General features: G+C 44.7%; 1 protein-coding gene across 1 annotated transcript; it reads left to right on the top strand.

The window, feature by feature from the left end:
• The first annotated feature begins 7,779 nt into the window (after positions 1-7,779).
• Positions 7,780-13,678, top strand: Il19 (interleukin 19). The gene is made up of 5 exons (XM_034513625.2): positions 7,780-7,964; positions 8,101-8,166; positions 10,763-10,915; positions 11,752-11,826; positions 13,520-13,678. Exons 1-5 carry the CDS (start codon positions 7,821-7,823, stop codon positions 13,613-13,615), a joined length of 534 nt encoding a protein of 177 aa, XP_034369516.1. The 5' UTR covers positions 7,780-7,820; the 3' UTR covers positions 13,616-13,678.
• Positions 13,679-21,466: the final 7,788 nt, after the last annotated feature.

Raw genomic sequence — 21,466 nt, 5'->3', positions numbered from 1 at the left:
TCTGTAGACCAGGCTCGCCTCAAACTCACAGAGATCTGCCTGCCTCTGCCTCTTGGGTGCTGGGATTAAAGGTGTGTGTCACCACTGCCAGGCTTTATAAAGTAAATTTTAATCTTCCACTATTGTGGGGCCTGAACAGAGGAAGCTGCACACTGCCAGGAGCTAGGAGAAGAAGAAGAAGAAGAAGAAGAAGAAGAAGAAGAAGAAGAAGAAGAAGAAGAAGAAGAAGAAGAAGAAGAAGAAGAAGAAGAAGAAGAAGAAGAAGGAAGGAAGGAAAAGAAGAAGGAGAAAAGAAAAAGAAGGGCTGTTTACCTCTCTCTCTCTCTCTCTCTCTCTCTCTCTCTCTCTCTCTTGCTCTCTTCCCCCCTTTCCATTCCCCATGTATCCCCAGATGCCTCTACTCCCTTCCCTAGGTCCCTTCTCTTCCCACCAATAAACCTTCCTTATCCTAGGCCTGTCATATGACTCATTCCTCAGAGAGAACACCTTGGTGGCGGCAGGGGGTGGAGGTGGGGGTGAGGTGGGGCTGGCAGGAGGGGGAGGCTGCAGAGCTCCCTCTTGCCACATTACTATGCCTCATTTTTACAAAACACAAGAGTAATTATATTGTGATACTGAAAATCAAATAACACTAAGTTAAATTAGAAAACACAAATAAATGCAAGGCATTGGCCAAAGGCCCGTCTCTGTCCAGGGAGGATTTACTGTTTAGTCTCCGGCTCTCATGTGTCCTTTGCTTTCCTGATAGTCTATAAGTGACTGTAGCTTAAATCAGGTACACAGTCCCCCTTTCTACTCCTCCTTCTTTGTCACCCTCTCATTCATGCCAGAAAGGCTTGGGGAGGCCCCCAGATGTGGGGGAAATAGGACTAAAGAGACATTGGGTCAGGGATGCACTCGCCTGTTAGAGACTATATTTGCATTTGTGTCTTATCTCTGTGTGATCAGTAGCCATCCTGACTTAAAAATGGCATCTGGAACCCCTAGATGACTCTGGAAAGTGTAGATACTGGAAGAGAAGTGATATTTGAGCTGTGTAATACTGCACTCACCAAGACATGGAGAACTGGAACCCAAAGCTTGCCTCTTCTTAGAGTCTGGTAGACTTACTCAGAAATGCCGTCCCTATGGTCCCAAGTGAATCCTAAATGCTCCTTTGCCAGTGGGGATCACAAGAGTAGGATTTATCACAATTCATACCTGTAGGCATCAACCTAAAGCATATTTTGCATAGTCCTACTTTCAACAACATTGTTTTGCATAGTCCATAATAGAAGAATGTCTCACTTATTTTTTTTTATAATAAATACACAGAGAATAACAACCAGAAGATGACAGACAGGCCATTAATAGAAGAAGTGATTTAACTCTTCCCCCCACCCCCCTCTCTGTGCATGTGTTTGTGTGTGTGTATGTGTGTGTATGTATGTTGCATGTGTGTGTGCATGTGTGCATTTGGATGTATGTGTGTGTGCATGTATATGTACAAGTGTGTATGTATGTTTGTGTGTGTGCATGTGTCTGTGCATATGTGTGTATGTGTGCAATGTGTGTGCATGTGTGTTTGTGTATGTGTGTATGTGTGTGCATGTGTGTTTGTGTGTGCATGTGTGTCTTTGTGTGTGTGCAAGTATGTGTGCATGTGCATGTGTGTTTGTGTGTGTGTGTTTGTAGTATGTGTTAACTTTTTAAAATAAATATTTGGTTTTCTTTCAGATGATATATATATATATATATATATATATATATATATATATATATTTTTTTTTTTTTTTTTTTTTTAAAGATCAGACTGACTTTGAACTTCTGAAATTTCTGCCTCCCAAGTGCAGGAGTGAGTGTGTGCCCCCGTTCCTGGCTGTACTTCCATTTATGAATTAATTTCTTTAAGAAACCCTACCAGCACACCAAGTTTCAGGAGGTGTGGGGCCTACACACCTGGATGTGCTGGTCCCTATAAGAAGGTCCAGTTTAAGCTATCAAATTTAGCAAATGAAAACACAGGATGCCCACTTTATTCTGAACTTCAAGGATATGTGAACTCTGAGATATGCAGTTCTGAACATCAAAATCAACTGGATCCCATGTATCCAGTGGGAATAAGAAAGAGACAGCGGCCTTCTCAAGGGGCAGGGGTAGAAAGGAGGAAAAGGGGTGCAGTGATGTAGGAGACGCTTAGCTTAGCTGGGTTCGAAAGCTGTCAGGAAAGTCAGGAGGGAGCTTGCTGGTGAAAGGGGCTAGCAGGATGTGGTACATGTCTGGAGAGGAGGTAGGAGGAGGTCTGGACTGTGATGGGTCTGGAAATCATGGGGAGTGGGATGTGGAGGGATGAGTGGGGGTGGAGGGATGAGAGGGGGGAACCCACATAGCTCTAAGCACCTTTCCACATCACCTGACTCTAGGTGGAGAAGGGAACAGGGGTGTAGACAGGCCACTCTGTCAGGAGCTATGCTTTGAGAAGTCTGTCACCTAACAAGGTTTGATTTATTATTTTGGTCTGGGAGCACCAAGCCTGCCAAGCCTGCATATGTAATTTATTAAGTCAGCCTGTGGAGGGAGGACAGGTTGCTCACTGCTGGAAGTAAGCCTGTTGACTGAGCCTGGAACAAGAGGGACCTCTGTGAGCATGGAGCAGGCTCCTTCTAGTCCCTGTCTCTGGCTCCCTTCATCTCCACAAAGGCTGTCTCATGGCATTGGAGCCACTGGCGCTGATGACAGAGTCTCAGGCCCTGATCAGCCTGCTCAAAGAAGGAGCTCAGTAACAGCAGCAGGGAAGGAAGCGAGTCTAGTTTGCGGTGGGTGAGTGGACTTGTCATTCTGTGCTCACTGACATGGGTGTGTCCATGTTAGGTTTCCTTAAGGTATTCGGCTCCCTGACACAAGCTTAGGCCTGGCATAGTGACATCATTTCCCCCACCGAACCAGCTTGAGATTCCCACAGTCTAAGTGTCTGTTTACACCTGATCAGATGAGAGGAGCGGTCTGGAGTAGACAGGTCACTCAACCAGGCTTTGGGAACAGCCTCTGCCTGCTGGCTGTATCACATGAGAGGTGACTCACCTCCCAGTTCATTCTGTGACACAGAGGGCTGAGCTGCGTGCTCTCTAGTATTTTACCCACCTCATCCGTAAATCCCAAACTGGGAGAAATGTAAATTTACTGGGTGGTAAATTTACAAGAACTGGAAAACTTATCACCTTTAAAAAATTGTTTTATTTTATTTTATGTATATGGGTGTTTTACCTGCTTGTAAGTCTATGCCTGGTTCCCCAAGGATGCTAGAATAGGTGGACAAGATTCCCAAGTTTCAGATGGCTACGTACCATGTGGGTACTAAGCCATCTCTCCAGCTCCCAAATTGATCTTTTATATTTGACTTGTTTTATTTTTACTCGAGACAGGGTCGAATTATGTAACCCTGGATATCCTGGAACTCACCCTGTAGACCAGGCTGGCCTTGAACTCACTGAGATCTACCTGCCTCTGGCTCTAGAGTGCTGGGAATAAAGGTGTGGCCCTAATACACCTGGCCTCCCAAAAAATTTCTTTAAAAAAATTATTTTCAAAGCCATCTACAATTCAAAGGGTAGTTATGATCCTTAAGACCTTTAAAATATTTTTATACTTTTTTGTACCCCTACCTTTTTTTCCTTTTTTGAGACAGGGACTCGCTCTATAGGCTTGGTACTTAACTCTGTAGGCCAGCCTGGCTGTGAACTCACAGGTATACACATACCTCTGTTTCCTGAGAACTATTCATTTTTTTTCTGTAAATCCTTATTTGCATCCTATATGGAGTTTTCATCCAGCACTGAGGACAATCATTTTTTTTCTTTTACAGATTTTTTCTCTATTACAGCTTCTAGTATTTCCCGGTCTTCATAGTTGGTTCCTCCTCAGATCTCTGTGTGGCGCCTCATTCCCAGGGAAAGTGATAGGCATGCTAAGACTTGCCCTGGGGAGTGGACACATTGTTGTCTTTCATGGACAAGAACTTGTCCCGGCACCCCCATGAATGAATGATTCATGCAGGTAGCGTGAATGCAGGCTAGGGAAGGAGGCCTGGAAATCGTGAAAGACTCTCCAGTACTTATCAAACACAGAGAGAGTATCCTTGAGTCTAGCTTCTTGGTCTTCATTACATTCTTACTGTTTCCCCTTTTGATAAATGAAAAAAAAAATTGAGGACGTGGAGGAAGGAAACAGAGTTTGTGACCCAGGCTGGCTCTGTACAGGAAACAATTTTTCCTACTTGCCTCCTGAGTTCTGGGATTGCAGGCATACACCACTATGTGCAAAACAAATGGAAAGCTGAACCCTACTCTTGCAATGGTGGCTCAGCTGGGTCGAAGCCCTAATTTTAAGACTGAACAAACCTCTGTGTCTATAGACCACATTCACATTTTGACTGCAGTTCCAGAACGGGTGCCACCGTATCTCAATCTATATCTTAATTTTTAAATATCAAATGTTAGATTGTAAATCTTAGGACAGAGACAGTCCCTTCTCATTGATCTCCTTTCCCTCAATTTAGGGCTTCAGATGCAGTTGTAGATTTAATAGCAAGCTAAGTATAGTGATGCAAACTTGTGACCTTAGTACTTGGGGGCCCGAGGCAGGAGGATCATAAACTTGAGGCCAGTCTGTGCTACATATAGAGGCCCTGTCTCAAAAAGAAATAATTTATCAGGCTCTGTGTTGAGGGCTAACATTTGATTATTTAAATCTCCACATGAAGCCTATGTAGCGAGTACTTAGTAGGCACTATTTGTTCAGAAGAACTAACAAGTATGGAGATAGAGTAGCCTGTCTCCAGTCTGACAACTGGTGGGAGCACAGCCTGTAATCACAGCCCCTCTGACACTGCGTGCTGGAAGTGGATTATAGACACTGCACACATTTCCTGTCCTCGGAAAGCTCCCCAGTGTGATACCCTGGGCCTGAAATGAGAGCCAGCTCCATTGAATGAACGTGGAGTGAGACTGTGCTCGATCATGTTGCAATGCTCTCACATGTGGCTCTGGGCTCTGACCCAGGTGGCTGAGTCCATGCTGGGAAAAGGGCACCCACCTCCCTGGATGTTCCCACCCATTTCCCAGGAGATTTAACTTCAGAGCTGTGCTTGTCTCCCTTTCCAGAAGGAACAGATGTACTTACCAAATATTAATGGAGGTGCCCTGTCTTTCTTTGGCGGCATATCATAGAATAAATGCCATTGGTTACTTGCTATTTGTGTAATAGTAAACACCTACTATGATACAGGCCAGGCCCGTTAGCTCATTTGAATCCTCAAAGTTCATGTTACCTGTTTTATGGGGCTTCAGTGAGGTTTTCAGTAGCTTGTGCTACCCAGAGAAGAGGGAAGGCATGGGCTTAATTCCAGGGTGACACCATTGCGAGCCACAGTAGCCTACAGGTTCTCTCTGCATATATTATTTCATTAAATTCAAGATGCTGGGCACAGTCTTCCAGATTCTGGGGTTCATTTGTCTTGAACCCCACCAATGGCTCTGACTCTCCTTGATTCTTTCTCTTCTCTTCCAATACCTTTCAGACACTCTCTCTTTTCTTCTACTCCTCCGTCATCTTAGCTTGGAAGCAGGAGTAGGTTCTGTACCTACCCTGTGTGTGTGCATGTGTGCATGTGTGCATGTGCGTGCATGAGTGAGTGTGTGTGTGTGTGTGAGAGAGAGAGAGAGAGAGACAGAGAGAGAGAGAGCTCTTTGGTTAAACCCCACCTCAGAGTTACTTTGGGGAGGAAACTAGCTTTTAAAATAATATTCTTATCTACTCTTTGAAATGTTCACTCCTTTCCATTTATTTTTGTTTCTGTTTATTATGCCTTTGGTCATCTCCATCCAGTGCCCCCCCTCGAGCTCCCCCTAGTGCTCCTGCCTCACCTCCCTCCCAGCTTCATCGCCTCATCTTCATTCTTTGTTTATTAATAACCTTCTGAGTTTAGTGTTTCTAGCCTCATATGTGCACAGGAATGAGGCCATCCATGGAAACACGGGCAGCCTGGCAGAGACCATGTCTCCGAGGGAATGACTCTCTGAGAGGACACAATTATACCCCATCTTTCTGTCACGTAAAACCATGACCCCTGAAAAAGTTCCTGATGGAGAGTGGTAATAAGTAAGAAGGTGACCTGCCTAAGAGATCCTCTGACCCCAGTATAAGGGCCATAAGTCCTATTCTCAGCTCTGCTACTCATTTCTCTTAAGGAAGTGTGTACTACTCACTCTCATTTTTCTCTGCACCAATCAAGAACAAAGAGGACTTCTGAGGGACAAGATCACGTGGAAGAGATGACATGAAACAAACAAACAAAAACAATAACCCACACAAACAACAAACAAACAAAAAGCGAAACAGAAAAACAACAACAACAACAACAACAACAACAACAACAACAATCTTATGCCTACAAGAGAAAAAGATTTGTCCCTAAGGAGTTAAGCAAAGTCATGCATGTAAGAGCCTGGCTCGTAGTAAGTCATCCGGAGTTGTGTGAGGCATCAGGGAGATGGCTCGTGCTGGAACCAGAGGACCTGCAGAGTCTCAGGAAGTTGGCTGCTGACAAAGCCAGGCCATCCACACAGGGCTTTCCTGACTGCACTGCAGGGTATAGTTGATAGCCTGCCAACAGCTCCCAGGAAAGTGACCTAACTTGGAGTTTTCACCACGAACACAAAATTGCAAGAAGTTCTCATTTGCATGGGGATGGGAGTTTATTTTTCCCAGAAGCAATGTGTCAAAACTCAGGGAAAAAAAAAGAGGCATTTCTTCATAATGATTAATCAGCTGGTTCACAAAGAAAAAGAAGGAAAAGAAAATAATTAAGAAAATGAAATACTAAAGAAATGGGAGGGAGAATCTCCTGAAGGTGGACCCACCCAGTAAACCTTGACAGCATTTCCTCTTATCTACCACATAAAAAGTAAGCTGCCCTCTCCAAGTGGCAAAGAGCACAGGGAGCGAGGACTCTGTTGCGGCAGGAGGCACCCGGAGAGGTGAGGCTGGCCTGGGCTATCAGGGGCTTCACTGGGGTCCTTCATACTACAGGAGTTACCGTTTGACTTGTGTTGCCCAGGATAATGAGTTTTTTTTGTGGAATGTGGAGAAGTGCCGCTGTGTGTGTGTGTGTGTGTGTGTGTGTGTGTGAATTTTCTCGTACCTTCTTTTTAACAAAACGAAGTGGAGAAAAGAAAGAAGAAAGAATAGAAAATAGAGTGTATAAAGGAGTTAAATAAACTACGGAGTTTTCATCCCAGGAGCCTAACCTTTTGCAGTATTAGCTATCTTTTTAAATACAAAGTACATTTCCTGGTTCGGTGGGACCTGATCAGAAATGGGTTTCTGTCTGGTGTGGAGCTGTGATATCCAGGGGAGGGAGCTATGCATGCAGGAGAGAAATTGCTTTGTAAATGGGAGGCCTGGCCATGGGGGAGGGGGGTACAGAGATCAGCTGACCATGTCAGCTCTGCCAACCCATTTTATTTCCGAAATTCCTAGTTCCCTCCTTGTTGAGACATGGATGGGAACCTTGGCAGGAGAGTAGGTGTCCCTTGAAACAAGGTAATTGTGTGTAGAGGTTTTCTACAGTGCCCAGCACGCCTGCTCTGTAGGACAGTACTGTCTCCTGCTGTCCCCGAATTGCCCAAGATGTCCGGACTCTTTTAGAAGGAGCAGACTGGGGACGGTGGTGCCGCCTACTGACTTCCCTTGCCAATGGAATTCATTTCCTTGTTTTGCCAGCGAATTAGAAAATCAATCTCTGCAGTCAAGGTGAACGACTGACTTCCATCACTGCAGAAGACATGAAGGCACAGTGCGCGTCTCACTGGCTCCTGGGGATGACGTTTGTTCTCTGCTCAGTTCATATCTACAGTCTTAGGAGATGTCTGATTTCTGTGGACATGCGCCTCATAGAAAAGAGTTTCCAGGAGATCAAGAGAGCCCTGGTGAGCATGGGTTGTCTGAGGGAGTCGGTATGCTTTACCTTACATCTTAGCGTGCAAGGCAACTTCCTGCCTGTTCCTTGTGAGGGATCCTGAAAAAGTAGATGGTTCTCATTGATGTCTGTCTTGTTCTCCACAGCAAACTAAGGACACCTTCAAAAATGTCACCATCTTGTCCACCCTGGAGGACCTGAGGAACATTAAGGTACCGATTGGCTTGCATCTCTTGTGCTAAGAAACAAATCCCTGCCCAGTATTCTCTTAATGGCCCAGGCTTCTTTGTCATCTAAGCAGTTTGGTCACATCAATATTCCAATGACTTTGAAATCATGGGCATGGCCAAAGAAGTGACACTTCCCCAGAGAGTAACAGAAGTACCAGGTACTTCAGTGGGGCACGGTTTCAGTGGCTTGGTGGCTGCTTTGGAAGATCCCATGGGGGAGAAATGAAATAGAACAAAACAGTCATTTAAAAGCTGAGGAGGGTGTAGATAAGCAGATAAAGGTTTAAGATACAGGGGAAATGGGTATAATATCAGTGAAGTCAGGCCTGTGTGACAGGGACCGTGAGCAAGAACGTTGGGATGCAAAGGACAGGCAGAATAGTAGGGGACTGAGAGACAGCCACTTCTGGAACTAGGGTGAGCCTTGGCTTTCTGACAACAGAATGGCTGAAGGGGCTTTTGGGGTTAAAGTTACATGACAGAATTAGTATAGAATGTCTGGTATTGAGCCTTATAACGGTGACTCATTGGGAAGGCCAGTAGGATGGCAGCCCCACTCTCCAGGACAGGTATAAATAGGATGTTACCAGACAGTAGCTTGCTACACTGACTCTCCACTTTACAAAAAGAGCCTGTCAGGTGACTCATTGGGAAGGCCAGTAGGATGGCAGCCCCACTCTCCAGGACAGGTATAGATAGGATGTTACCAGACAGTAGCTTGCTACGCTGACTCTCCACTTTACAAAAAGAGCCTGTCAGGTACCTTTAGAGTCACCTCTCGGCCAGGTGTGTGGGACATGCCTGTACTTGCATCAGCTGGGAGGTAGAGGCAGGAGGGTCGGTCATTATAAGTTTGAAGCCAGTTTGTTAAATATTATAAGTTCCAAGCCAGCCAGGGTTATGCTGATGCATAAACCCAACTTTTCCTCAAAGAGAATAAGCAATAGTTTATTCTGGGGTCACATATGAGTGACTACAGCCTGGGATCCAGGTTATACCAAAAATCAGTGTTGCAAAGCAGTACAGTTTCATGGAGTTTGTGTAGTAACAAAAGAAAGTCAGAATTTAAGTCATGAAAAATTTAAAATGTATTGGTGGAAACATAAGGTAGGCAGGTTATAGGACATTGTGGAGAATCTGCTACGGACCTCAGGTGCTCTCTAATGACATTCTTAGTTTTGGGGACACTAGTGGTCTGTTAGTTTATTCTAAAAGTTTCTCCTGATAGTCACGGGTGCTAGGTCAGACACAGGTGGATGACTACCGAGGGGATAAAGATGACCTGGGATGAATCAGCTCTGGGTCTGCGGGCTACGGTTGCCAGTCACAGAAGTTCTAATTAATCAAGCAGCCTTATAGAATCTGGATCACAGCATAGGCTTTTCTCCTGGCAACTGCCAGTTCATAGATGTCAACACCCTGCCTCAAAAAGCAAAGCAAATTAAAAATTAAAACAAAAACCCCAACTGTTTCGACCTCTGCATCTATTGTAATAAATGATGCACACTGATGTAGTCGTTGAGTTCTTACAAGACAAACTAAACCATGTATCTATGAGGAGTCGAGATGAGATTGTGAAACAGAAGATGGTAATGAGTTAATGACCAAGCCAAATAGGACACGCCCCCTTCCAGGCTGTCTCCGTTCCAGAGTCTTTCTCCTCTTAAGCTTAAGGAATAGCTGACATGGAGTAAGGAAAGGAGTTAGTGAATTTGGATCTTTATCATATCCCCCTTCTTTCCTTCCTTCCTTCCTTCCTTCCTTTTTCTCTCCTTTCCTCCTTCTTTCCTTCCCTCCCTCTCCTTCTGTCCCTCCCTCCTTCCTTCTTTCCTTCCATATGGTTTATGTTTTTCTAATGCCTCAGTCTTTAATAACACAGAGGCGTGTGACTTTTTCCTCTGGCTGAGCGGCCCAGTGAGAGAGAACAGCCGAAGAAAAGATCCAGCATTCTGACCAGCCTGCTACTACTGTCTAAGAAAAGCTGCCCTCAGGTCTAGAGGCAGAGGAGTAAATCTTACTTAGGCTGCAGAGAGCCAATTGCTAGAAGGAAGCTGCCCTGCTTCTCTGGGCTGTGCTTTGAACATCTGGAGTCTTGTCTCTGAGGCATCTGTTTTCCATTAGAGACCTTTGACCTTGCTAGATGTGCCTGTTACTCTCTAGTCTGTAAACCCCATCCCACCCCCAATTTAAGGGGACAAACTGCAAGTCAGCTCAGCAGTGTGGTCCAGGGCTCCATGGCTAAGATGAATATATTAGTCATGCCGGGTATGATACCTGATGCCCAGGAGCCAAGGATGTTGTAGAAGATTACAGAGCTGACAACCTTGGCTTATGGGTTACAAATCATCTCATAAAAGAGGTACCTGATTCTTGGAGGGATTTAAGAGTTTCCTGATAACATTCTGGGGATGCTGTGGAGCAAACCTTGTCTGTGGTAGAATTCCAAGCTCTATGTTTGTTTGTTTGTTTGTTTTGTTTTGTTTTAGAAAAGAACATTTAGTCCTTTTAACTTGTACTTGGTTTCTGAAATATTGAGAACAGAGGGCCTCCAAGGGCGTGCTTTAATTTGTGTTTGTAGCCTCTGGATGTGTGCTGCGTGACCAACAACCTGCTGACATTCTACAGAGACAGAGTGTTCAAGGACCATCGGGAGACAAGCCTTGAGGTCATGAGGAGAATCAGCAGCATTGCCAACTCTTTCCTCTACATGCAGAAAACCCTGGAGCAATGTGTGAGTCAGGGCATCAGGCTCCCAAGCTTCTGCTCCCATCTGTCCAGAAGGAGCCTGGGTCTTGCAGAGTCAGGACATTTTTTGTCCTGTCATTCACTTCCTGTCCTTTGAGACTTTGCTATGGTCTTGCTAGTCCCAGGGGCTTTCTGCCTGCCGACACCTCATCAGAAGGGTCTTCTCGTGGAGTGACCAACTGACGTCAGAGCATCTCCTAAGTGTACAGTAGTCCACCAGAGGGACATGCCAAGGGTTGCATTCTGACCATAAACACACCTCTGGACTTTCTGTTTCTGATCCTTTGGAATTTCCACACTAAGACATTCTGGGAAGTCATATGGAAAGGCCTATCACTGAGGGTCACCTGTAAGTTCACTGGTCACTTGTTAAAATCAAACAGAGATTAAAAAAGCAAAAGTAACCAACAAAAAACTTAGGCTAACCTTAGGTTAACCTTAGGTTCCAGACCAAGGGCTGCTGCTGAGTTCCTGTGTGGTGTGGTTTCTTTGAGGCAGAAGATGTCTTCACTTTCTGTGTCTCAGATTTGAAAATTGCTAGAAAGGGTAATAGCCCCTGACCTGCTTTAAAAACTACAATAGTAGAATCAAATGGGTATATTTAATCAATTAGTTAACCTTGTGGAGTGTCACATTCAGAGTTGTAACAAGGAAGGCCTGGTACTCGTTCTTCTGATGCCAACCACCCAGTTTACTGTAGACGCGTGAGCAGAAGGTTAAGTGCTCTCTCCTAAGCTTTTGCACCGGACCTAAGGAAGAGCATGTAGGAAGAGGAGGTAGTGTAAGTGTCTTCTAATGAGTGCTGTCCCCATTGTGTCCCAGCAGGTACACAGACAATGCCACTGCAGTCAGGAAGCCACCAATGCAACCAGAATCATCCATGACAACTACAATCAGGTGAAGTCTGGGGAGAGTGTAGGGAAGATGGAAAACTGAGAGGAGGGTTGAGAGGGTGCCAATATTTCATCCTCTCCACATGCATTCTTTCCACCCGTTAACACCTGCAGAGTGCTGTAGCCCACTGGGCAATTCTCTGGTCTTCTTCTCCTTTCTCCCTCTACTGTTTTCTTATACCTTTGTATCAGGCCTGGTCTGCATAAGATATGGTCATACAGAAGGCGCAATGATCCCCAGTGAATCTGAAGCTGTTACCCATGAAACATGATACATACACTGTCCTTATGTTTGGGAGCTGGCCCTCGGCATCCTGCATGCTGGTGTGCTCAGTAGTTCTCACAGGGAGGGGTGCTGATGCAGGAACAACTGTTGGGTGTGTCATCAGCAAATCTGACTGAAGTTCAGAGTCTGGTCAGTCGTTCTGCCTTGAGGCCTAAGTTTCTCCTGCTCAACACTCTCCAAATAATGCTGGTGCTTTGAAAAACAAAGGAGTTAAGACGATTTTGGAGCTCTGGATCTTTGGGGGACAGGCTTTATTAAGTGAAGATCCAAGTGTTTTGTACTGTGAGCCAGATACTGTTCCAAGCCCAGCCAAGCGCTGTCACGTTGACTCTTCACTGCAAGGCTCTGAGTATAAACTGCATTAAATAAACCAGAAAATGGAGGCACAAGGAGGTTCCATAAGTTGAGCACTTGTTATACACAGGACTTGGTCCCACACAAGTGGTTCCAGAGGATGTGGTAGAGGTAAACGGCACATCCTTTACCCCTGCCACATCCTTTTAGTATGGAAGGGGATGGAACAAATCATGAATTGCATTCTAGGTCTGCTTCTTTTATGTGCTGTGTGATGTTTGGGCAGACATCCTTTGGGGATTTCAGTGCTTTGACAGATCTGTTGAATCAGGTGGTTCTTCTTTGCTGCTCCATGATCCCAGAAATAAGACTCAAACTCCTAATATATTTACAAATACCTTGGCCATATAGATAGGCTTTACCTGACTAGATCATGATTTAAAATAATGTACTTATTTTAATCTACATTTTGCCATGTGGTTGGTTACCTGTGCTCAGGTACCATACATCTGTCTTGTCACATCTTCCTGGGTGAACTCCTCTGTTCCTGGCACTTATCCCAGAATCCTTTCTACCTACAGGATGTCCCACCTTCTATTTCCTGCCTAAGCAATAGGTCATCAAATTTATTATTGACGTGGGCCGAATCCATACAGATACAAGCCAGTCTCTCTACATATGTCTATAAGGGGCAACATATTCTCCTTATTCCCTGGAGAGAATCAGACTTCCTGAGAAACAAGAGTGATTAAGTTGAATTGATGTCAATAGACGATTAAGAAGACCTGGCTGGCAAGGCTAATATTTCCTGTGAAAAGAAGGAGAAAAAAAGGCGAAAGGGATGCAGGATTTAAAAGTTTATGCATAAGGAGCTAAAATGATTTAAACTGTTTGGTTGGTAGGATGGGAGTGGTGCTAAGCCGTGAGTATATATATGTAACTTTTGATTTTGAATGCTATGTGAGAAGTTTGATAAAGAGAAAGGAAACCTCACAGGGTTCAGAATATGGGAACTGTAATAGCCAAACTTTGGTGTGTCAGACCTCATGATGCCATTTTACATTTTTAATTAAAAATCAACTCATCAATTAATTTACTTATTTATTTTTTGTTTTAGCTGGAGGTCTCATCTGCTGCCCTTAAGTCTCTAGGAGAGCTGAACATATTTTTAGCCTGGATTGACAGGAATCATCAGGAGACGTCTGCAGCTTGACACCAAATGCCTTGTCTGATTATCTAGAGATAACAGACTGTGAGGGTTTTTGTTTTTAACGTGTTGTTGTTTTATTTTGTTTTTGTTGTTTGTTTTGTGGTCAACAGCTAAGTTTGAAGAGGAGACAGATGTGGAAAGCCCCCATAATTCTCTGGAATGAGGGTCTTTTCTGGGAACTCGCTGATGTGGAAGGAATTCTCTTTTCTGGGCTGGAGCCTTACAGAAAAAATTGGGGTTTGAGTAGATCTCAGCTCCTGGCTGAGGTCTCTGCACGCTGATCCCACCTGCAATAGCTGAGTCGGCTTCTGTGGTATTTATAGCAATATGTGGCTGTTGAGAGAGCCCAGATATCATAGGAGCGATAGACAGCCCCTCTAACTTATTGTGAAGTGACTTCCAGGCCTTTGTGGTGTGCTATAGTGCATATTGTACTGACTGACATTTATGAATAAACTGTGGTTTACCTATGAGAATGAATTGTCTTCTGATTCATCGAAGACTTGTCTGTGCAAGTAAAAGAGGCCCCAGAGATGCAGAATAGCTGGGGAAGCTTAGTCCTAGACAGGGATAAAAATCTATGTGGATATATGACTACATTTTTCATTGCTGTAATGAAATACCTGGGCCGGGTAACTTTGTCAACAAAACACATTTATTTAGCTCATATCTCTAGAGGTTCAAGGGTATGGGTTGCACTGTCTGGTCGTGGTGAGGACTACATGGCAGGTGTTGTCACAAGGGAGAGAGTGTGGCAGGCAGAGGAGAGCAAATTGAGACAGAAGCCAGAGCAATTCAGGAACGAGGCCCACTCTTCTTCTTTTAAAAATTCTTTTATTTACTCTTTGAGAATTTCATACATATGTGCCAGGTCTCTGCAGCCACTATGGCTGTCAGAGTAACGATCCATGGGAGGCAGGAAGGTAGGTTGGTCCAACATGACTCAGTAACTGGTGCTGGCTCAAACTTTGGGAGTCTGACTCCCAACTAGCTGATATTAGGCATATTTAAGCACAGCACAATTTGCTGAAAAATTTCCTAGTGATAAATAACGCAGTGTGCACAATAAAGCTTAAGGCATGACCACATTGAACTTTTTGTTAAGTACATGTGATGTCTTCCATAAAGATAAGTTCTACAGACTGAGAAAAACAAGCCCCTGATAAGGGTCTAGCAGGGGCACTGATGTGGTCTCGGCCACACAGATAGCACCGGAGCTTGACTGAGAAAAACAAGATGACTGTTCTGTTGCTGTGAAGAGACACCATGGCTAAGGCAATTTTTACAAAAGAAGGTACTTAACTGGGGGGCTTGCTTATAGTTTCAGAGGTTTAGTTAATTATCATCATGGCAGAGAGCACAGTGTCTGGGAAAGAAGCTAAGAGTTACATACTGAGCCATAGGTTCAGAGAGAGATACTGGGCATGGCATGGGCTTTTGAAACCTCAAGGCTCATTCTTAGTGACACATTTTTTTTTCCCATGACATCACACCTCCTGATTCTTTTCAAATAGTGCCACTCCCTGTTGACTAAGCATTCAAATATATGAGCCTATGGGGGCCGCTATTCAAACCATCACGTGTATGCTTTTGTAGAGAGTATGAGATCTCCAAAGTTGGGCAGACTTGGTGCCAGTCCTGCATGACTGAGCGAGGTACTCAGTTTCCTCTTGTATAAAATAGTTGTTGACATCCGTCTGAGATTGTTGAGTTGATTATACAGTGAGGTAATCCCCTAGACTCGGCAGGGTGGAAGGTGCCATGATAGCCATAACTCTGGTTCTAAGGCATCTCTTGCTCCAGAGAGGTTACTTAGTTTCTTTTGACTTTAGTGTCTGTTGATACAGTCATGAAGTCCTGCTTTTTCCCAGCCTTCAACACACTGTACTCTACACAACAATTTCGAAGCAAGACTCATTGCCATGACTAAGGAGTCTCTAACATCTGCCCGTTCACATTCCCTAGCTCCATCCTGCACGGCTATGCTCGGCCACTCTGACTTCCTTCGTGTTCCTGGACACACCAGGCACGCCATTACCTCAGGATCAGTGTGCTTCACACATATGCCTGCCTGCAAACTGAAGTGGGGTTTCAGCCCCTCACCTCACCAGTCATGCTTTAATGGGACTGATAGGCTCTTGAGAAGCAAAATTGTTTGCAGGGTACTCAGTCTATTGAAGTTGACTATGAATTGCTTCCCATGCTGGATAAACAGTTCCAACAGTTTTGGTATTTTTCTGACTACCCTAGACTTTCCCAGAGACATAGGATACTTGAAGCTTTTAATTCACAGAACCCGGTTAGCCTAACATCCAAGCTCTTCCACCAGCAATCTCATGCCTGTGCTGTTTTCCTAGCAGCCAATGTTGTTTATTCTGTTTCTCGACTTGAATGTAAACTCCATGGATGTTGGGGAGAGTTTGTTTTGTGCACTCTCTGGTTCTTAGTATGTGTTAAATTCACATTTCTCGAGCAAATGACCTGAATGAATTAAAGCAATTCTTTTAAGCAAACATTAGTATTGTGTTTGTGTATGCTGGCAGGAGTCCCCAAAGGCATAATATATATTTTACTATAAATGTATTGTATTTCATTCTCATAATAATCCCATAGCGATGCTGAGTATGAAGCTAGATTATGAAGGTTACCTCATTGAATGCCAGTAATAAAGAGAATTATACCACAAGGATGATAATGGAAAAAGAGGTTAAAGTAACATCTCTAATGCCACGCAGCTTGTACATAGAACCAAGAACATGGTTCCAGAATGAACAGTAACATTTAGAGCAATGGACATGTTTTGAAGCAGTCCTGGTAAACACTGAGATGAGAACTTGGGTTCTCTCCCAAACTCCAGCTTTGTTCTGTAAGGTACAGACTATTGGGAGCAAATAAAGAAGGATTTAAGTTTACCAGCATCCAACAACTACAGTTGTCAGGGTTCTGTAAAGGAATGAAACTGATAGAATGAATACATATGAACAAGTGTGCACATACACGTACACACAAATGAATGCATATGCACATGAGTGCATGCGCACACGTACACAAATGAACATGCATGCACACGTGTGCACACATATGCACATGTGTTTGTGCACATGCACTCATACACACAGACATAGTTAGACACACAGGGTGTAGTCTCAGTAGCTTAAAAGTGAACTGATAGAAAGTCTGAGGATTTGGTAGTTGTTCAGTCCATGAACCCAGATGTGTCGGCGGTCCCAATTTGGTGCCAAAGTACTGGGAATTCCTAGAGTGCCACACCTCAGTCTATGTTGGATCCTGAAGAAGTAGGCTACTATAGCAGTGAAGGGATGATCCAGAAACAGGTTAGTGAACTTGCCAATCAGAGTGAGGGCAGGCATGCAAAAAGCAATAGCTTCTTTATCCATGTGCTTTTGCACAGGCTGCCACCAGAATGTGTGGCCATGGTTTAGGGTTAGTCTTCCCACTTCAAAGGACCCTATAAGGAAAATCACTTATAAGCATGCCCAGATGCTTTGGTTTTAGTTGATTCCAGATATAGTGAAGTTGACAACTAAGGTCAAGCATCATGAGCTGTAGAAGCAGAATCCAAACTCCAAATTCAGGACCCTCAATCATGGGACCTGTACATCTATGATGAGAAGCCTGGATGAGGAAGAGATTTACAGGTCTGGTGATCTGTTTCTGCAGGAAAGAAATGCTGTTGTCAGTGGTGGTAGAGATAGATGGTGGTGGAAGAGGAAGAGAGGGGGGAGTTGAGGGAGGGGAAACCAGAAGCAGAGCTTTCCCTCTCATCTCAGCTAACATTGTATCTGCACTCTCCGTGTCTCTAGTCTACCTACCTCACATCTCAGCTCTCGGACTTCTTGTTTTTTGTTTGTTTTATTGACAGAGTTATGGCTTTCTTTTTCCTTTCACAGAGTTGATGCTTGAGAAACATTCAGAAATAATGCAGAAATACTGTGCTTACTCGCTCATCACATAGACTATTCTAAAAGTGGAACAGTATGAAGAAAATTATCGGAGTCCCCGTGGAAACAACACGCAGATGTATGACGTTCTTACAGAGATTGTTTCTGTGTCCTGAGTTATGCAGGACGATTGATGGAAGAGAGAGAGGCATCACTGGTGGATGCATTCAGGCTTCTAAGTGGTAGGGGGATCAGCCTCTCTAGGACTCAAGGCCAGCAGCTTCACAGAAGTGCTTTTTTACTGTTTTACAAAACACTTTTTGCAAGTGGATTTCTGAATACCAAAGCCTCTTATCTGATCTGGGAGTTGTCTGAAGGAACCATTACCTAAGTAATTTCCTAGTTTGCCAGGTATGTCTCAGGGATTAAGTTATGCAAAGGCTCTGAGAGTCCTTTGGAAGAGGAACCTCATAAAAACCTCAGATAACAATCATGAACAATTTACAAAAGGCTGTTTCAAAGCTTAGTTGCCATCACTGTGGAATTCATGCCAGATACAATGGCTCTGCTAAAATTTGCTACAAGGCTGTCAAGAGAAAACTAGCCTCAAGAGTCAACAAATGGGATTGGGTGAAATTTAAAAATTTCTGCATAGCAAAAGAAACCATCAGCAGGGCTGTTAGGTAGCAGTTTCCTCCAAAGTTGAAGCCTTCCATCTTGGAAAGAAATTTCTTAAGACATAGGCTGAGAAGGGAGGTGAAACAACAGGCTATTTTAGAATAGAATGTTTACAAAAAGGTAAAACAGCAAGATGTTCTAAGGAGGAGGTAAAACACTCTATCTGGGAGATAACATCCAGAATTTACAAAGAATTAAAGAATTAACCACCAAGGAAACGAAACAGTCAGTCAATAAATGGACCAATGAGATGAACTGACAGTTCTCAAAATAAGAAATACAAAAGCCCATAAATACCTTAAAAAGTATTCAGCTACCCCACACAGGAGGAAAAATTGAAGCTCTCTGTGATTCCACTTTGAGGGAAGAGGAGTCAGACAGACCCCTATTAGACAGACAGGAAAAGAAGCTCTAGCAGATTAATGTAGTTTTCACTTAAACATTTAAGATGGCCAACTTCTCCTCTCCCCACCTCTAAGACAAAGATCTGGTGGGATTTCACTCCACCTTCCGCCTCTGGAAGGCTGCTATTTAGTAGGACTTTCAAATATCCTACTGGAGTGAGTCTGTGGTGGAAACCAACAATCTTTCCTGTCTCTGTTCTGGATTATCCAACCCCCTGTCATATCCCAAACAAACCAATGACAAGGGAGAAAGGGAACTCATTCCATTCCAAAACACCAAACCAAACCAAAACCAGAAAACCAAACTTCCACCACCATTTCTTCTGAGCAGATTCAGCTCCTTATCTGAGTCCTGTTCACAGTTAGCTATGAAGAACTTCTTCCTCCCTCCCCCTCCTTCCTTCTCTCCCTTCCTTCCTCCCTCCCTCCCTCTTTCCATCTTCTTTCTCTCTTCCCCATGTGTTCCCAGCCAGCCTCTTCCTCTCTTCATCTCTCTTCTCTCTTTCTGTCCATCTCTGTCCCCCCTTCTATGCCCCTACCCCCTTCTCCAAGTCCCCTTCCCTTCCCCCCAATAAACTTTCCTTTGTACTGGGTCTGTTGCATAGTGGTGACTCCTCAGGGGAAAGCCTTGGCCAAGACATTCCCCTCTGCCACATTATACCACGTTTTATAAAACACAGCCGTCCTAGCTTTGGTTCCCCTTTCTTCTGTTCCTGGAAAAATTCACTTTGCTCTGACTGGGATTTATACTGCAGGGCCCAGGGTTCTGCTTTGAAAGTCACTAATGTGCATAATTAAGCCCAGAAACGTCATCGACATCTTGGTCTGAGGAGGGGCAAGCCTCTGAAGTTGCACTGAAAATGGATCAAAACAGCAAAGGAGCAAGAGACTGAGTCCTGAATGTGTCACCCAGTATTCAGTGTTCTTGGTCCAGCTGGAAGTCTGAAATCCTCCTAGCACGGGGTGCAGATTCTATTTTCCTTCTGATTTGCTTCGAATCCCAGCATTTATTAATAGGAGATGTGCGCCTCTGTCTGGTCATGTTGCTTGATGCTCTAAGAAGACTCCGTGCTTCTGCTCCTTGACATGAGAAATATGAGATTAGTTTTCCATAGTTCACAGAGTTGCACGAGGATTAAAGAAATCAATGCAAGAACTGGGACATACCGTAAGAGCTACTGAAAGCCTAAGGACTAAGCCCCACCCTAGCTGAAGATCTTGGGGATTGACGCCTGCTGGGGGAGGGAGAGTTGATTTTTAAGAGTATATCACCTGGTAAGTTGACCATACTCTGCTGGCAGGCCACACAACCACAAATATATGGGCAGCACACATTAAACATGGTGGGAAAATCAAAGGACACAAAGTTGGGTGGATAGGGAAAAGGGGTACAGCTAGAGCATTGGGGGAGGGGTGGATATGATTAAAACACATTGGATGGAATTCTCAAAGAGCTAAAACCAGAAGCGAAGCCTGTGGCCAGCTTTTGGCATAGTCTAACTCTACCTGCAATGTGGGCTTCATTTCTGACAGCCAGTTCTCCCCAGAGCAGAGCAAAGCCCCCTCTCCTTCTTTCCTCCAATTCCTCTTTTGACCCAGCAGGTGATCCTACAGGGTTCCCTGCAAGGGACAGTAGGCGTTTGCCATGCTCTCAGACTCTAGGCTCCTGACACGAGGCTGCAGACCGCCATAAATCTATGCCTCTCAGTCATGTAGGACAATGCCCTCTAGCCCTTCCACAGGTAGAGGGAGTGACTACAGGCCACAGAGCCTAAAGACAGATCTCCATATTAACGAGATACCTAAAGGCCAGACGGCATAGCCAAGTAAACATTCCTTCCCAGACCCTCCTCTTTGCAAAAGGTATTTAACCTCAGGCCCGCCCTGAAAATACTAGGGCATAGTTTTTATCTATTTTTCGCCATGACAATAAATATCTTAAGACCATAGACTATTTCTCTTCTTTGGGACCTGCTGTGGGGAACAGTGGAGCAGGTCTCCATCCACAGAGCCACCGTTTAATCTCCCATAGAACTTTCTGAGTTCCCAGCCACGGAAGTCACCAACCCAAGCAAGCAAGCCAAGCCAGCCATGACACAGCCAAGCGAGCCACTGCAACCTAGAACTTTCCTCTCCTCATGACACTGCCAGAGCTTCTCTCCCTCCCCCATTCTGCTGTGGGCAAATCCAGCCCGTATGCCCCCACTTTGTTCTCAGCCCTTCCACAGCACCCCAATGGCACCTGGTGGCCCAAGGGCCTGAGAACAGTGGGTTTCCCCCTGCCTTTTGGGCTGGGGACCCAGAAGCCAAGAGCCCCAGCTCCCTGTGGGACCTCAGACTGTGCTCTCTCACCCTTGGAGCAGAGTCCTGTGGCTTCACATAGTCCAATGCCCCTTCCCCCACCCCCTGTGGCAGCATGGAATGAACACAAATTCCTGTACCTCTGTCTCCACAAGAAACACAAGAGGCCCTAGCCACATGGTGATACAGACGCTGGACCCGCATATCAACCCACGCACACTACAACCCAACACGTATATATTTATGCATCATGTGCATGCAGTGCCTGTGGAGGCCAGGAGGCGCACACACACACTAGAGTTACAGAGTAACTGGAGTGTTCACAGTTCATTGTAATTGTCACTTTTTAAAATTTAAACCTTCTTCAATACCTGCTCTAATCTCACCAAACCTCACAGGGCAGTGTCCCCAGCACAGGTGCAGAAGCACTTTCTGGTCTGAGGAAGCTAATCCAGCTTTCCTTGCTGTGAGGAGTATAGACCCTTCTGGCTGCCATGATCTCTTCATCCCCAAAGCCTTCAGGAACATTAGTTCTTCTAGGTTTTGCTCAGACCAGACTTTCTCCAGGA

The sequence above is a fragment of the Arvicanthis niloticus genome, chromosome 10 (assembly GCF_011762505.2).
Source record: "Arvicanthis niloticus isolate mArvNil1 chromosome 10, mArvNil1.pat.X, whole genome shotgun sequence".
Lineage (NCBI taxonomy): Eukaryota > Metazoa > Chordata > Mammalia > Rodentia > Muridae > Arvicanthis > Arvicanthis niloticus.
This window is presented reverse-complemented; position numbering and strand designations above follow the sequence as displayed.

What these genes read in the sequence shown, in the direction of transcription:
- Il19 (XM_034513625.2), top strand. Translation starts at nt 7,821, where the DNA reads ATGAAGGCACAGTGCGCGTCTCACTGGCTCCTGGGGATGACGTTTGTT. An exon ending in AGGAGATCAAGAGAGCCCTG is followed by an intron (nt 7,965 to 8,100) that starts GTGAGCATGGGT and finishes TGTTCTCCACAG; the next exon opens with CAAACTAAGGACACCTTCAA. An exon ending in TCCATGACAACTACAATCAG is followed by an intron (nt 11,827 to 13,519) that starts GTGAAGTCTGGG and finishes TTTTTGTTTTAG; the next exon opens with CTGGAGGTCTCATCTGCTGC.